This window comes from Zophobas morio, unplaced genomic scaffold (assembly GCF_036711695.1).
Source record: "Zophobas morio isolate AGI-343-1 ecotype UQ-CSIRO unplaced genomic scaffold, CSIRO_AGI_Zmor_V1 ptg000108l, whole genome shotgun sequence".
Taxonomy (NCBI): domain Eukaryota; kingdom Metazoa; phylum Arthropoda; class Insecta; order Coleoptera; family Tenebrionidae; genus Zophobas; species Zophobas morio.
In genome coordinates, this window is record NW_026972213.1 from 698,351 (window position 1) to 716,432 (window position 18,082).

General features: G+C 33.8%; 3 protein-coding genes across 5 annotated transcripts in view; 2 read left to right on the forward strand and 1 right to left on the reverse strand.

The window, feature by feature from the left end:
* Positions 1 to 6,744, forward strand: part of LOC135144640 (inaD-like protein) — a 501,533-nt gene extending 494,789 nt beyond the window's left edge. For all 3 annotated transcript variants that reach the window (XM_064076688.1, XM_064076687.1, XM_064076686.1), the window contains 4 exons: positions 4,697 to 4,818; positions 4,871 to 5,026; positions 5,625 to 5,762; positions 5,813 to 6,744. In XM_064076688.1, coding sequence (XP_063932758.1) covers positions 4,697 to 4,818; positions 4,871 to 5,026; positions 5,625 to 5,762; positions 5,813 to 5,986 — 590 coding nt within the window. In that variant the 3' untranslated portion in view covers positions 5,987 to 6,744. The remainder of the gene's footprint in view (positions 1 to 4,696; positions 4,819 to 4,870; positions 5,027 to 5,624; positions 5,763 to 5,812) is intronic.
* A 5,607-nt stretch (positions 6,745 to 12,351) lies between these two features.
* On the reverse strand, positions 12,352 to 13,935 carry LOC135144642 (tubulin beta chain). The gene is made up of 2 exons (XM_064076690.1): positions 13,801 to 13,935; positions 12,352 to 13,749 (listed from the first exon to the last, which is right to left on the reverse strand). The coding sequence occupies exons 1-2, from the start codon at positions 13,855 to 13,857 to the stop codon at positions 12,460 to 12,462; spliced, it is 1,347 nt and encodes a 448-aa protein (XP_063932760.1). The 5' UTR covers positions 13,858 to 13,935; the 3' UTR covers positions 12,352 to 12,459.
* Positions 13,936 to 17,086: 3,151 nt separating this feature from the next.
* Positions 17,087 to 18,082, forward strand: part of LOC135144590 (nuclear pore membrane glycoprotein 210-like) — a 31,978-nt gene continuing 30,982 nt past the window's right edge. The window contains exons 1-3 of the mRNA XM_064076618.1: positions 17,087 to 17,489; positions 17,551 to 17,822; positions 17,877 to 18,079. Of these exons, the coding sequence (XP_063932688.1) occupies positions 17,329 to 17,489; positions 17,551 to 17,822; positions 17,877 to 18,079 (636 nt within the window). The 5' untranslated portion in view covers positions 17,087 to 17,328. The remainder of the gene's footprint in view (positions 17,490 to 17,550; positions 17,823 to 17,876; positions 18,080 to 18,082) is intronic.

The window sequence follows — 18,082 nt, forward strand, 5'->3', positions numbered from 1 at the left end:
ATTTCACTAAAATTAAAAGAAAAATATGATCACAAACTATTTTTAACTAAATTAACCTGTTAATAACAGAGATATTACATTCTGAAAATAGACCGAAAGTTCCACTTAGAAAACGTAGCGTAAATTTTGAAAAAATTGTGTTACAAAAACTGTCACAGTGCTAATCAAAATTCATGGCTTTGCGCCGTTAAAAAATTTGAGGGCTTATATTTAAATTTTGTTAAGTAAATCTTGTTTGAGATGGTGTGATATGCTCATTTATTTGTGGTTTACTAACATATCCATATTTTTAACAATACATTATACGAGTTATCGTAAAATAAATTGTAAAACCAAATTTTACAGTTTGCCTTAAGTGTATGAAACTATTATTTTTTTTTAATTGTAGGAAGATAATAACATTAATTTAAGGCGTAAAAAACAACGACTTTATTTATTGATTTCGTATAGAAAGGAAATGAAGTCATCGTAGCAAACTTTTATTAAATAGATGTTTGTAGAAAACTATGCTTCCTGATGCAACCTTATATTTTAAGGATATATTTTTATTAATTCAAATTGTTTATACAGAATGTTAAAAAAAAATGGCTGGGTCAATCAGTTTTACGGATTAAACGAAAATGGATATTTTTACCAAGTCCTGGGAACACAATAATATTTTTCATTTTGATATATAGGCGTTATTATAAAAAAATTAAATTTGCAGATTCAATTGTCAAGGCTTCTCTAAGAACTTAGAACTGTACCTATATACTTCGAGGGCGAGGGAATTTCCTTCTAAATAATTTAGGCCATTTTTTAATATGTGTAAATATAGGTATATGTAAGCGTTTTGTTCCTGCTTTTAACGTAGTTTGACTTTGGTAGTGGGAATATGAAATAAGCATGTCTGCCTTTTAAAGAAACATAATGTAGATAATTATGCGACTAGACAGTAGAAAATGGCAGTGGTTACTTCATTCTAATGAATGTCGTCACATACAAATTGGTAATTTTAACAGCTTAAACCGGCGCCAGATCGCATATAACGATAAGTAATGAAAGCCAACAATAATATTTTCGTACCCACCTGTTTCTTCTAATAACCTAATATTTCAGTGAAATATAACATTGTATGATATTATAGATTCAAATTACTGAAACAGGTCGGAACTGTATGCTTGTGTACAATTAATTACCACAGTTTAAATTAGTAAAATGTCATTTTATGAAAATGTATGATCTATAATTTTGCAATTTGGCCGCTAACAATTCCATATACTACCTTACGATTCCGCAACCAGCATTTATGTGTGAACATAGGTAGAGACCAGATATGTGCATTAAACATTAACGGCTTTATTACATCAATAACTTAATTCTGAACAGGCGCCTGAAATTACCATCTGAACCCGACCATCACAAACTTCGCCCAAATCCAACAGGCACTAAAGAAGCAATTACAGAAAGGGGCCTACTGTCACCCTTGCCACCAACAAAGCAGTAAAATAGTCGTGGGATCGTCTATGCCACATCGACAAGAGTCGATTGAGAAAAACGATTTGTTTGAAGTTGCATCGATTTTCAGTGTGACAATGAGTAAAAACATAACAATGTGAACAACCGTATTATAATTACCAGGTGTTATTTAATCAAAGCAATGTCTCCTAATTGTGTAATTGATCCGAAAAATCTTAAAATAGATATATCTAAAATTTCAAAAATAAAATACGTCACTGTAAAGTAATCTCAAGTGGACATTATGAACACTTTTAGGAAGCAAGTTATAAGTTGTTTGTTAATATGTTTGGGATATTCTTACATTTAGTTATCTACTGTAGTACTGCGTTACAAGTGGTTCACCGACAATCTCCCACATTGTTTTGAGTCTACGAACGTTTTTAATGTTCACGAGTCACAAACCCGCAAATATTAATATAAAAAAAACACTTATCTAAAATCACTCCTCAATTACTATTTGATTTCGTCTTTAAAATGTAAGTAGTATGATTTAAATTTTCCATTTTTGAAATATTTCGAATATCAGTAATCCATTAGTTTATTTCAAAATTAGCTGAAAATGAAACAAAATAGTTGTCATTCTTCAATTTAAAAATATTGTGTAACAAGTACTTAGGTAATGAAATTGTGGAAACTTAAAAAAGATATTGTTATACTTGCAATCACCGAATCCTGCAATATTTCTTTCAGACTGCGGTATTTTCATATTTTAGATACAAATAAATCCTTGAGTTTCAACAATTAAAATTAAAAAGTGTAGGTTGGATCGCTGAATTGCACGAATTCTCACCTTGGAGTAATTAAAATAACGCTCAACATTGAAAATAATATTCCAATTTTGATCAAAATTTTTAATAACTAAAAAAACCAATCCAAATTTTGTATACATAGTGAATACCTACTGCCAACAACAAGAATGTTAACCTGAATTTTGGAATCATGATAGAGAAAGCTGAAATAAAATTTATCTCACACGGGCAATGCGCCTACTCTCAATTCAATAAAACCTTTCTAAAATCAGTAGGTTATTTCGCCGGAAGAACTTTATAAACTATATTTTTTATAATCTACATCCTGCAATCAATTACCATTTTCGATTATTTTTATCTTGTTTAATAATTTAGACGTGATATCAGTGAAAATATTGTCGTATTAGGTCGGTTTAGGTCTATGGTTTTGACGTAAATGTAAATGTTGGCCTGAAAAATTTCTGGCCTTTTTATCAGTTTATTACCATGCGAATGATTATGGGCGCATAATAATAATTAGACATTTTTTTCAAATAAGGCCTGTTTATTTAAAAAAATTAACAATCGTTTTGTTATTTACTGACAACGTGCTGCATCAACATTGTCTTTGGTATTTCGTGTAAACTAATTTCGTTCTTATGTGTAACATGCTTTTCATATCTGATACGTATACCTCAATGATGTCAGCATTGTTTAAAATTTTACATCTCACACGGTATTTTTAACTGACTGTTTTCAAATATAAATACAGAATAAACAACTTCATCACTACCTTAGTTTAACAACGAGCTAATAGCCTGCCTAAACACATAATATCCTGTTTTTAAAAATACAAACAGATTTCTTACTGCCGTGAGTTTTTCAGCACTATTATTATGTTACAAATGACCTTATTAGTCAGTCCAAAAAATATCTAATTCAAGTAATTTTTTGGCTTGATAAACTACAAGAGCCCACTGAATTGTTCTAAATCATTTATTGAAGCAAGCGGTGCATATTTTAAATTTGTTTACTTTGATTTAAATCCTTATCTTCCACAAACACGTGGTGGCTCTGTTGCTTATGACTCACTAAATTATATGTCTGATAATGAAATCTTAAAACCTTCAAACAATGCAAAAATTCATTAATTGTATAATTATTTTTTCCCCGTTACACAACTTTTACTTTTTTTTCTCCTCAGATATTTTATTTTAATTCTTTGCCACATGTTTTCGGTTCATAATTACTTAACTGAGAACAATGTGTTTAATATCGTGATCCTGTTTGAAATTTTGCTTTATTACATTGGTTTCTGGAATACCACAAGGATTCAGTTGGGGTGCTCTACTGTTCATCTGTTTTATTAATGATTCGTCGACGCTATTTATACCGAAATGTTGCTTTTTGTTGGTGACTTTACATTGTTCCACTATAAATTAGCTCAATATTGGCAATAAAGCTAATATTATTATTATAAATAAAGCCCAATAGAACCAACTAACTTATTACGTCTTAAACTTAAAAAAAAATTATTGGACAATCAGAGTTCAATACATTATCTAGTCCTACTTCCCTCAAGGAGATATATATATATCTGCTTCATATATATTTGTTGTGTTGCATAAAATAACGGAAGTTTAGTTTTTTACACAATTTATACAAAATTTTCCTCGTGAATCACACTATCTATTAGTGAAAACTGCATGAAATTCGATACAGTAGTTTGGGATTGGCGCGTACAGACAAACAGACAGACAAACAGAACCTTTGTTTTATACCACTAATGTATAGATATACATACATATTTTTTATCATACACTTGTACTTCGACACAAGTGGGGCATGCTCACCTATTCTAAATTATTTACTTTGCGTGTTTGTTTAAATTTGATTACGTTACAATTGAAATTAGTCCGTTTATGTTTTCCAAAAGATTATACATTTAAATCTATCAAAAAACAATCATAAGAAGGTGAATAAAGCAATTGAATAACACATTTGGCTTCCCGTTTTCATGTATCACGGGTACTAAGACCACCCTTGAGTATATAATAAACCACTATATTTGAGATATCGTCTTATATGCTTAACAGATGTTACATTCCAAATAAAAAAATTTCAAAATATTTTCTAATGCGTTGATTACAATTTCATAAAGCTGCTCTGGCTAGTGCATATTAAGTTTGCAATCTTTATTGTCTGGAAATATTACACCAATATTTAATATTAGTGCAGGAAAATATGTTATCAGGTATATTCAAGTATTTTTATACAATCAGTAGATAGATAAAGCAAAAGCTATGTCAGAAAATGGTGAGCAAACAGTTTACTTTCACTTTCCGTTTTTACTGATTTTCATCTAAAGTAAATCACTGCTTACTAAACAGTGGTTTGTTGACGTTATTACTAATAATTCACAAATAGTGGAGTATTTTCTCATTGTAATTCCCCTTTTTCACTTTTAGAACTAGTAGCGGATCTGACAACATGTGCGATAACGCCGGGAAAAGACGTTGCAATAGAGATCCCAACGGATAACAAAGGATTAGGAGTGTTTTTCGTAGGTGGGAAAGACACAGCTATACCGGTAAGTTCTCGAGAGATTACTGAAAAAAGAAATCAAACTGTTTCGTTTACAGAATGGAGTCGTGGTAGTTGAGGTGTATCCTGGAGGGGCGGCGGACAAGGATAATCGGCTAAGGCCCGGCGACCAAATCCTAGAAGTCAACGGGACGCACCTGAAAGATGTAACACACACCACAGCTTCACAAGCTTTGAGACAAACACTGCCAAAGGTGGGTAAAAGAATCATCGATCCATGATCGGCAGAATCTAATTTCATTACATTACGGTGATTACCAGTTTCCGATTCTAATCTTATACTGACGGGAGGGAAAATACGCCGTTATTTGAAAACAGAGGAAAATATTGTAGAACAACTATAAGAACTACAGTTTTCTACTCGTAGCACTGTGACGTTGGTTTAATTGAACTTCATAGATATGTTAATAAATCGAATCCTTCTCGTAGTCTATAAATAGTAGATATAATAGTGACTGGTTTCCATTGATCGTCCTATAATAATCCTCAGTGTGATTATCATATCAGTGCATGATCGCCCAATTCTGATATTTTTATCTACCACGGTTATGATTCTGTTGAATATCATCCTGTCGGATATTTTACTAACCACCGAAAGCAAGATATTCCTCTCTAGTGGCTTTCTTAGTTTTAATTTTGTTGTTGTTATAGTTCCAGGTCTTTCTAAGAATATTTTTTAGACATACCGTGTTTCTCTCACCCGATTTGTCTTTTATTTAATTTTTTCAACTACATTTAAGCAACATATTTTACACAAAATGGTTAACGGACTAACTTGTTCTCATTGTTTAGATGAAACTGGTTGTTTACCGACCGGAAAAAATCGAATACACTAAGCTGGACGTGGACCTAATCAAGAAGCCCGGAAAGGGAATGGGGTTGAGCGTTATCTCACGGAAGTCAGGGAAAGGGGTATATATAGGCGATATTGTAAGTATACGAGAGGTGTGACGTTTCCTGAATTAATTCGAAGAGTTTAGATAAACGGAGGGACCGCCGACGTGGACGGGAGGATAATGAAAGGGGACCTGTTAGTGTCTGTGAATGGACAAAGTGTCGAAAACGCGTCACGCGATGAAGCAGGAGCCATTCTTAAGACTGTGACGGGGAGAGTTTCCCTAAAGTTGCACAGATATAAACCAGTCGCGAGATAATTAATCTCGTCACATTTAGACTTCGTATTGTGGTGTTTGTTCATTCGCCGGCAAATTGATATTATTTCGATTCAAAGTATTGTCACGTTTTTTTTACTATGATGAGTTGCCAGATTGTTTTCGTTTACCGAAGGAAGAAATGTGATTTCTTGTTACGTAAATGTGTTTTGTTTCGACTGTTGCATTTAACTTTTTTGTCGCATTTACGTAAAAATCTATGTAACGTTAATATTTATCTAGTCACTTAAGTTATTGTTACTTAATTTATTGACTAAGTATATATATTTTGTAAAATAGTATACCTGCTTACATTGTGATAAAACTAAAATTTAGAAAAATAAACTATAGGTACATTTAACAATTAATAATTTATGGAAATACTTCTAGGGTAATGTCAAGTTCCACCGTATTTTTGAATATCGTTTTGTTAACAAAACGTCATAGTATGGCGAAGTATTATGCAAACTTAAAACAATGTTTAGATTTTAATTAAATCAAGTAAATTAATATTTATAGATGATTACAGTAAAGATGTGCATGTATTTATCAGTTAGAATGCATTACTATTTTTTAGGTATTAAATTAGTTTATTATTATAAATAAAAATAAATGATGTATTAAACAGACTGTAATAATTTGTAAATAATGTATTCTCTTGAAAAGTTCACTACTTGTACTAAATCTAGAACTATTTTGTAAATAGGGTTATGCAATGGTGCATGCTGGAATTTTAATAAAATTCACTTTATCTCTTGCTACATATTATTTGTATTTATGTAACAGATTTCACCTCTTTTCTAAAATAAATTTTAGAGCTATATATTGAGCTTCAATCATCAATCTCAAACAAACGTTGAATAGATTTCATTGTATAACAAACAACTTTTTCCAAGTTAGTAGAACAACAACTTAAGAAAATAAAACTTTTAAACTCTAAATAAAATTCGTGTATCACTTCCAATATCCAAAAACCCAAGTAAGGTCGTAAGGTGTAAAATACTATGGTTAGAACTTCGTTATGAATAGTGGAAGCGTTAATATTACTTGAAGTAAAAACTTCCACCGACAATGATACAAAAAGTAAAATTTGGTGGAAAAGTAACCTTAAATTAAAATTCAAAAACTTTTATTAATATTAAAGGACGCCCGAAAATACGAGCAAAGCCTTCACCTCCTCTAAAAACAACACTACAAATTTATATCCACAAATATTCACCTTGTGAAATTCGACCAATTCGCAAGTTCGTGGAATCTTGACTAAAGCAAAAGGATGGTTACACCCAGTTATTACAATAGTGTAGCGGTGCAAATGAAACAATCTCGACACAAATATTTAGACAACTAACGTCCCCCAGATAAACAATGAATGATAAAGCTCAAAAGGGGGAATTTCGTTACGCCAGACGGAGTCAAATTTTCAAACAAAGATTTTACGTAGACACGAGTTTTAATTTACATGAAAATGAGTCCCCCCTCAAGTTTACATAGTGGACTGAGTAACCACATAAAATAAAGTACGGTTAAGATAAATACAAACGACAGGTATTAAATACAACCGAAATCACAATACGGTGGGTTAGTACACACTTCGCTTCGAGTGCGTGTTTCAAGAACATTCAAAATTCAAGTTGCAAAATAGCTAGTTCCACATTAGTAACAACACGATGATATGAATTTCACCGCTTAATTTACATTTTGAAACCAACTATAAACGCATGGGAATATATGTGCTTGACATTATAGAAATGATTTTTTAAATCCGATTTCGCAGTGCGGTTTTCTTTTCTTAGTTATAAAAGTTAATTTTGAATCGAGACACCACAGGGACACTCACTATGATTACTAGTTATTGTCTCCACGACATCAAAACCTTCTTCAATCTGTTAACACGTTTTGACAGCTACACAAAAAGCTAACCTACCTATTAAATGCTTCCTGAACTATAGTCTATATGTAGCACAACCTCTCTCTCATCAATCATCATCACGGCAAGGAAAGTGGAAAACTGATTGGGGGTTGCATCAGAGTATAATGATCTCATGTGTTATATACTTGTATAATTTTAATGTATTATAATCGGTTTGTTAGGGACGCTGTGAAACTAAAAAAATAGAACTAGAGATTGGCAGACCTCCCTTAGTTATCTACAGGGACTAAAAAGGTCAACAAATATGTAGTGGTGCTCTTAATAGTGCTGCAATACTAGAAATCACTAAAATTTTGTTTACTCACATTTTCATTCCTACAATACTTTATTAAAAATATTGTAGGAATTTAGAAGTTTTCAGTCTATCTGCAACAACTGCAATATTTCAAATGGAAATTAAAAGCAGATTATTAAATAAAAAAAGAATTGAAAGTAGTTTTAATAAATTTTATGAAAAAAAAATAGAACTAGAATTAGTTGTTAAAATTTGTAAGGACTGTAAATCTGCGATTCGAAGACGAAACAATTTTGATAATGATTATGAAGCATAAAATAGAGAGCTTTCCAGAAATTTAATGGGATATTTTCCCGGCGCCTCCACCATACGACAACACGATAGTACAAAGACAGGTAAGTGTTAAAGTGTTAAAGTATATATCTAAAAAAATTGGTCGGAGATTGTTTCGACAGAACTTGCCTCGCCCCTGAAGTGCGATGAAACATATCCATCATTTTCGAAAAATGATAAAATTTGATTTTGCGAATTTTATTTATTTTTATGCAAAGCCCTATAAGTACATATACGCAAACATACGAACACAGGTAATATTAAAGTAAATTTAAAGAAGCGTGCTACGCGTATGTTTCAAAAGAGCTTTATCTTTACAAGATCTTGTGATGACGTCATCAACATTTTTGCAAGAACACGTATATCAACTTGGATTGGTGCAGTGAATACTAATAATAACAGCCTTGTATTCGCAAATTTTCGGGAAAATCAAGTAAGCCGTTCTTGATTTTATCAATAAAATAAATTGACTCATTCATTAATTTTTTTAATCATCTCTATGAGCAAATCTAAAAAATATGAATGCAGTGATAAATCACAAGTACAGATTTATCATATTTTATGATTTAAGACAGGATTTCTTCGGTAAAAATTTGATGTGACGTCATCAGTTTTTTGGGGGATAAGGGGGGATAAGCAAATGCATTATGATTCAAAAATTTACAATGTTTGTGATAACTTTAATATATTTGCTAAATTTCAAAGCATTCGGTTTTGCAGATTTAAAATTAAATTGCAAAATATTGTTACATCATTTTTCTCCCAAAAATTTGGACATTTCGTATAAAAACTACACATGTAGGACTATGTTATTTTGTACGATTTAAAACCAATTTACTAAGTACAATTTTAATATGACGTCATCACATTGTTGGATTTGTTGGTGGGGATGATTAGAGGAAGTTTAGTGTTTTACCATCTACATGATATTCATAATACGCATATACAATTTGACAACAATCGGTCCGGTAGTTTCGGAGATTATCTGTCTAACAGACGGCGCACAGACAGACCGATAGGCAAACGGAAACGGTAGACCCATTTTTTGTACTGTAGGGGTCATGACCCATCGAAAAAATATGAAAGCAGCCAGTCGCCCGATGGACTTGATTACAATACTTTCTTAACTGACGCTCGGGAAGTAAAAATAGGGCAGATCATTGCGAAGGCATTTCCTCTACATTATTAAGTGTCCCACTAATTTTTTCAACCTATGTAAAATTAATAACACATATAATCAACTTGGGTTATCGCTTTATAATTTATTAACAATAACCATTTTATTTTATTTAGAATGTAAAAGCTGGGCTTATTCGTGAATAAAATTGTATATATGTAAATACTTAAAATGTGTAAATATCCAACACGGTATACCTTTGAGATAACTTTGAAACGTCAAAAAATGTGCAAGAAATCTTCTGAAGCCTTCATGAGAGAAGAAGTACTGTGGCTGAAGTGTGAGTTTTTTGCAAGTGTGAAGTTTCAAAGTGCAGTTCGACCCTCCGACTTCCGTAAGTACCTTTTGGGTCGTCTGCCCGTTTGTGTACCGGTTTTTGAATCGCCCGAGCGAGAAACCGTACCACCGTCACCGGATTTTTTTTTCTCGTCGTGCACGCGTCGTGTACCGCCACTGCGCTCCCCTCCCGGGTGGCCGTAGCGTCTTCGCACGATTTCCAGGTTTCGAAGTCGCCGCCCCCAAGTCCAAAAAGAGCCCGTCCTGAAGGAAGTCGCCGCCCAGGATGAACGACCGTGCCGGACATTTAATTCTTTTCGTTTCTTTTTGTTTGTAAAACCGATCTGTAATTATTTAAGTTGTTTAGCCGTTAGATTTATTATTTTAGAGCGTGTAGCTGGTGGCAGGTAATAAACCCTATTTATTATGTAAAATATCTCTTGCAGTTTTATTTTTATTCTCCTGTTTTCGCGGGGGTTCACCACCTGAATTCCGTGTCTCCGGCTTTAGAGCAAGCCCGGCGCTTCCACCCAAGCCGCTCCTGACCGAGGGCGCCACCCCCGGCAGCGTGAAGGTCGCCGCATAAGCTTAGGTCGGCCAGACGTGTTTGTTATATCAGCGACACTACTCGGCCCAAAGCTTGGCACCCAAGTATGCCGCCATCACACGTTATCGGTGAGATTCCGGACCGTCACCGTCCGTCACACCGGAATTCCGTCGCAGTAGGAACAAAATTCACAATAGCACACAAATTAGATTACATTATTAATACATAAACTTATAGTAGGTACCAATAACATAAAGATCCCTACGTATATAGAAAAACTAGTCAATCACAGACCAATATCAATCAAAATAGGAAAAACTCATTTGAAATCAATAAATTAATTCTCTTTTGCACTGTACGGTTCTGAATGTCCCGCTAAGAACACAGGATAGTAAACAGTGCAATTTAAAGCCTTTAATAAAGGTTTTATATTAACTATGAGAAAAAGATTTGTAACCTTTTTAAGAAAATGCCACGAAGAAGATGACAATTGCGGTTGCTGGTTATGAAAAGCACAATATTTATTACATCAACCATTCTAAATCTTTCCTTCCCTACCTTAGAACAACAGAAAAGTCATGGTATAAGTGGAAATAACAGTTAGATGAAATTGATTAAACAACATCAAGCGTTTGCTGTTAGGAGTCTGTTGTAAAGTCAGACAAACTGTTAATTATTGCTTTGACGATTTTATTGCGCACTGAATTAAGTAAGTTGATTCATGAAAGTCTTTTGCTCTTAAAGTTTTCAGTATAATATTAAAATTTATATTTGTTCGTATTTTTAATTAATACATACATTAATACTGTTTGAAAAAGAAAATATTTGAGGGAAGTTATTTTGACAGATTTTGTTAGTCTTTTATTTGGACTCTCTTGTGTATACAAATGTAGTTATACGTGGTATCAAAGTTGCAAATTTGACAATAGAACTGTATGGCCTCAACTGCTAATCGAGTTAAGTTATTGTAAATCACCAATAAAAGTGTATGTTATGATTACATCAAAGATTGGTGGTTGTTAGTTATGTTTATATTTTGTCCACTGCACAAATAACAGACTTCATGGTTTATTTTTACTGATTTTTGACGCCTAAAATCAGATGAAGACGTAAATACACTCTAGGATCAAATTAGAAGAACTATTTCACTAATTCACGAACAAAGAGTCAACACCATTCCAGTATCAACAGCAAAGGGAATCAAGAAGGAATTTAATAAATATTATCTAATCTATGTACACCGAGACATCTCAAGAACATCTTTTTTTAGCTTATGGTTGTCATCGTTAGTTTGATCTCTGGTTCTCTGGTAAAAGAGCATAAATCATCATCACTGTTGTCCTTTAAGTTTACTGCAGGTTCAGCAAAGGAGAATGATCATTAATCGTTAAAAAAGTACATCAATTTCAACTCTTGATTCCAATTTTGAGAAAATACATTGAGACATAGGAGCAAATCTTAAGACGTTGATCCAAGTTTCAAAAACATGTTTAATACTTACCTTAAAATTGTTTGACAAATGTTTACTGCTAACTTGTTCTTTCGACACTTCACTTCAACAAAAACATTGTTCTAATTGCTATTAGTAAAATAATCTTTTGGTAGTCAAATGTTGATACCGTATTTTTGCTTCATTAAAACTGTCAGAATAGTGATTGATATTTTAGATGTCAGAATTTGACTTTGAAATTGTCAGCGTCAAAATTCGCCAAAAAGAATCAAAACATCACTGAAAAATAACCAATGTTAACCACATCATGAAACATCGTCTCCAAATTGTAAACTATTAAAGTGTTTATAGAAACTGATCATTTTTTATTGCCACGTTATTTAATTTTAAAATTGTTAAAGTGTATGCTCGGTCAAAAAGTTCGTTAAACAATTTACTATCTATTACAAAAGTATACAATATAACACGTTATAAATCAGTCCAATATTCGTATACCGTTAAACTTGAAAATTTGAAAAACGCGATAGCTCAATTTTCTCCTTCATCTCCCCCTTCTTCTTCTTCATCGAATTCGCCTTCTTCTTCGGCGGTAGCGTCTTGGTACTGTTGGTATTCGGCAACCAAATCATTCATATTACTCTCAGCTTCGGTAAACTCCATTTCGTCCATTCCTTCTCCTGTATACCAATGCAAAAAGGCTTTTCTTCTAAACATAGCCGTGAACTGCTCCGAAATGCGCTTAAATAACTCCTGAATGCATGTAGAATTTCCAATAAAAGTAGACGACATCTTCAAACCGCGAGGGGGAATATCGCACACCGCTGTCTTCACATTATTCGGGATCCACTCCACAAAATAGCTGCTATTCTTATTTTGAATGTTCAACATCTGCTCATCGACCTCCTTCATGGACATCCTCCCTCTGAAAATCGCAGCTACCGTCAGATATCTTCCATGGCGAGGATCACAAGCTGCCATCATGTTCTTAGCGTCAAACATTTGCATGACTAGTTCAGGCACTGTCAAAGCTCTGTATTGTTGGCTCCCACGGGACGTCAAAGGCGCAAACCCCGGCATGAAGAAATGCAGACGAGGAAATGGCACCATATTAACAGCCAGTTTCCTCAAATCAGAGTTTAACTGACCCGGGAACCTCAAACAAGTAGTAACTCCAGACATGGTAGCAGACACCAGGTGATTCAAATCACCGTATGTTGGAGTGGTCAGCTTCAGCGTCCTGAAACAAATGTCATAAAGGGCTTCGTTGTCAATACAGTAGGTCTCATCGGTGTTTTCCACTAGTTGATGGACGGACAAGGTCGCGTTGTAGGGCTCTACCACGGTATCAGACACCTTCGGAGACGGTACCACCGAAAACGTATTCATGATTCTGTCAGGGTATTCTTCTCGGATCTTCGATATTAGCAGAGTGCCCAAGCCTGAGCCGGTGCCACCCCCCAGAGAATGGGTCAACTGGAAACCTTGCATGCAGTCGCAACCTTCCGCTTCTTTTCTCACGACGTCCAACACAGAGTCCACCAACTCTGCTCCTTCGGTGTAGTGGCCCTTGGCCCAGTTGTTGCCAGCTCCGCTCTGGCCGAAGACGAAATTATCTGGACGGAAGATCTGTCCGAAAGGTCCCGAACGCACTGAATCCATGGTGCCGGGCTCCAGGTCCACGAGGATGGCTCGGGGTACGTACTTGCCGCCGGTGGCTTCGTTGTAGTATACATTGATTCGCTCCAATTGGAGGTCAGAATCTCCATGGTAGGTTCCTGTGGGGTCGATGCCATGTTCATCTGAGATCACTTCCCAAAACTGCAATGAAACACACACTACATTTGATTAATCGATCGCTAAGACTCTCACCTTTGCTCCTATTTGATTTCCGCATTGACCTGCTTGTATGTGGACTATTTCTCGCATTTTACTTCAACGTTAAACAAATTTATTAAAGAAATACCGAAAATTGGAGTAAACAAATTTGTAACCATGTAGCTCATTACGTTGTTTCAAAACTGCCGCCTCTCTGAATTTTTAAATCTGAGGAGCAGAGGCAGCGCTACCAACTTGAGCGATTTATCGAAAATTGCGCAACTGCAGGGTTTTGGCAATTTCTGACATTTTATTGGGGTCTACACATTTGGAGAAAACACATTTTGAGCGCAGTTTTTTAAACCGTAGTAGATCTAAATGAATTCGGTCGTATCCGCCATGGACAAATGAATGTAAGGACGGGGTGACAGTTCAAATATAAGTGTCCACCCGCCAAAACTCATGAACTCCAGTGGCGTAACTTAATGGTATCCATATGGGACGTCACATCCAATAAAAATAATTTTTTTCAGAAATTCTAAAATTTTCATTTTACTTATAAAATTTTACTTTGTCGTATAATAACCATAATAATAATATATGTACACGTAAGCTTCGGGTTTGGGGTTATGTGGTACATAATTGAATTAAAATTACGCAAAACATATTTATCAAATGTACAAAAACACTTCCCGACGTAACCGTTTGTTAAAAATAGCCAATAGTTTTTATGTCTAGTATAGCATAATGTTGTCAATATTTGTTTGACGTGCCATAGGCTTGTAAAGATGTACAAAGAAGGAAAAATCATAATCTCCAAACAAATAAATCTCTGTCTACAATTTGTTCTAAAGTTTATTCCGGCCATCACTTTAATTACCCTTCTCCCCAACTTAACTATTGAATGCCTTTTGTCTAGAACATAGAGCAACGTTGAAAGAAGTAAAGCAAAATAAGCAGTTTTAATATTTGAAAAAACATCTTTGTGTTAACGGCAGATTTCAAAATTTGGCAATTTTATAATAATCGATGCTATGCACAATGAGCAGTTTTTCTAATAATAATTAGGCGCATACATTAAAAGCAACATCCATAAAAACATGTATACGAATTTATAAAACCGACGAAAAATTTAAAATTTGGCTTTGAACTGTGATCGATGACACCCTATGTTGTATTTTGATGGCGAAATGCTTATTTTTCACATGGATAGTAACAAAAAAGTCCTAGGGAGGAAAAAGCTACGGAATAAGCCTGAGCTCTCTTCAGCTTTCAAAAACCAAATGTTACAAATCGACACAAAAATTTGAACATTACAAATTTAAAAACACAAAAAAGGCTGCTATCATGGTGTGACGACATATAAGAACAAAAAACCAAAGACTGTTTCGGGAGTCCAAATCATAGATCCCGGTTATGGGATAGATGTCTCTGATCAAGGCGATCGAGCTCTCGGCGTAGGTATCCCAGCACGAAGCGGAAGTCAGAAAGATAACGAGACAACTTGCGTTAAAATCTTCCCTACCAACGATGTTAAAACTGACCGATGAACTTCAACTCCTTTCTTTAGTTATCCTTGTTTAAAACAAATCAGAAAATTATCCACGTCGATGTCCGTTTACACAGATGACGGCATTATTTTGAGATTTGTAGTCCCGAAGTTCTGATGATGATTAACAAGATCTTTAAACAACAAAGAATATACATGATGTTAAATTGTGCATTAATTCAAAAGAATGTTTAAATCAAAGTGAGTTCATCGAGATTACATCGCGGACCGATTCACATCCCCACAACACATAAAACAAAGCACATATGAAATAAACACAACAGGCACCTTAAATACGATACCTTCTTGGACACATGTTTCCCAAGATAAGACTGATTTTGGCAAATGACCCACTCTTCTAAGAAAATAAAGGGTGGGTGGGCTGGGCTAGTGCTTGTCAAGATGAGACTGATTTTGGCGAATGACATATCCTCTAAGAAAATAAGGGTGGGTGGGCGAGGCTAGTACCTGCCCAGATGAGTTTGATTTTGGGCATACGACTTATTTTTCTAAAAAAATAAAAAATAAAAAATCGACGAATGGAAAAATCGGATAAATGAGAAATCGGAAAATTATACAACTGTATTTCGAAATTCCAGTTTTCATTTCCTTTTTGGTTTTGAGAATTCTCAACTTTTGAATATTTCATTTGATAATTTAATTGACAATTTTGCATTTTTTAATTCCAATTTTTTGATTTTTCAATTTTTAACTTTACAATTTTGGAATTTTTTGATTTTCAATTTTTCAAGTTCTCAATTTAAAATTTTTCCTTTTCACGATTTGTCAGTTTTCGATTTTTTAACGAAAAGGGCAAATTTATTCGAACCGAAATTTTGAAAAATCGAAAAATCCAAAAATTCAAAATGTAACTGCAAAATCGAAAAATGGAAAAATTGGAAAATTGAAAATTTAAAAAATCGAAAAATTAAAATGTCGAAAAAATGAAGAATCGAAAGATGGGAAAATCCAGAAATTAAAAAATTCCCAAAAATAAAATGTGGCAAAATTATCGAAATCGAAAAAATCGAAAACTGGAACAATTTTAAAAATCGAAAAACCGAGAAGTCAAAAAATCAGAAATATTGAAAAACTGAAAAATCGAGCTTAGAATTTTGTAACGTGGAAATAGTGGTGAAAGCAGCGTTCCGAAATTGCCGTAAATAATTAAAATATTGATTTTTAAAAATGATGAAAAACTTCGCCCAAATATTAAAAAGAAAGTGATAATAAAGTAATAAAGAAAATGTTTTTGCGTTATACAGAGAAAGTTGTGGACATGTTATATCTAAAATGTCATCACAATAAGTCTGTTAATAATAGAAATATTACATTTGGAAAATGCATTGAAAATCCCATGTGCCAAAGGTAGAAACTCATCTTAAATTCTTTTTCTTTTTTTTGTAATTTTTAAATAACTTGTAAATATTGAAATTATAGTTGTATTCATTGTAGTTGCTTGTAGTTTTTTTTTAATTTTCTATTTGAATTGTTTTTGTTGAGAAAAATTTATTTTTAAAGCTTATCTTTAATATTTCTTTACATTAAAATAATGTAATGTGTACTTTTCATAAATACATTTTTAAACATGGTACTGAATAGATGTTGCAGCAACAGTAATAGCCTAAAAGCAAATTGTGTATGAATACACATTCGAGAAGTTTATTAGATTGATATGATAAATTATTGATAACTGAAATTTTAAAATTTGCGTGCATGACTCGCAGAGTTGGCAATCCTGTGCACGGGTAAAGTTGCTATCAACATTACCGACGCCGCAATATAAACAATTTAAATTTTGCAATCTCACTCCCTTTAAATTTACAAACCAAATCTTCCCCAAATTTATTATAACCGATGAGTCATCCGAACGTTTCCAAAACGCATAATCAAACCACATTTTCGGTTAAAAAACGGTTTCAAGTCGGCGTCCGGTGGCGCCCTCTACGAAGATTCCGTTTTGTAAACTTAACCTAAAAAATGTTTTGAATCCATGCATCGGTCCATCGGACAGCGTTAGTTTTGTGGAAACGATGGCCGGTGTACAAATTATTTCAAGTGTATTGTGTCTAGTTTTTATAATTTTGGGTAGCTTTTCTTCAAAAATAAACGTACCGAGGGTTCTTTTGCCCATTTTCAATGACTTTAATATGAAGTTTCTGTTGGAGGCAAATGACGGGGGTTGCTACAAGTGGTATGTGCATGTTTATTTATTTACGTAATGTTTGATTTTCGCTGATATATCACGTTTTTAGGAGCACTATCAGAAACGATCTTATTAAATTGACCGCACTTGATGAAATTCCAGAGTTTCAGTGCTCGGTGAAGGTTGAAGTTGAAACTATGACCAAAGAACGTGTAAGAAACATTGCTGTAGTTCTGGCAGAGGATGTTCAGACTGGCGAGATTTTAAAGTGCGATGTTGTTGTTGACGTGATAAGTTCCTTATCAATTACTACAACAACAAGGGAATTATTTATGGAAGAAGTTCCCGAAGCTTTCCAGTTGAATGCTTATGACGCGCTCGGTAAAATGAATCACTTAGCTGTATAGAGTATGTTACAGATATGTTATCTTACAGGTAATGAGTTTTCTTCTCTGGAGGGAGTAGAATTTAACTGGAATATAATTACACTGGGTAAAAAGAAAGAGGCAGTAGTAGTCAGATATTTGCCTTTTCAAAATTCAACATATGAATCACCTCCTGGTATCCAAGAACTTGAAGACCAGAATAAAAGGGGATCATTTATTTTACTCGAAGGCGTCAAAACTGGATCAGCCAAAGTA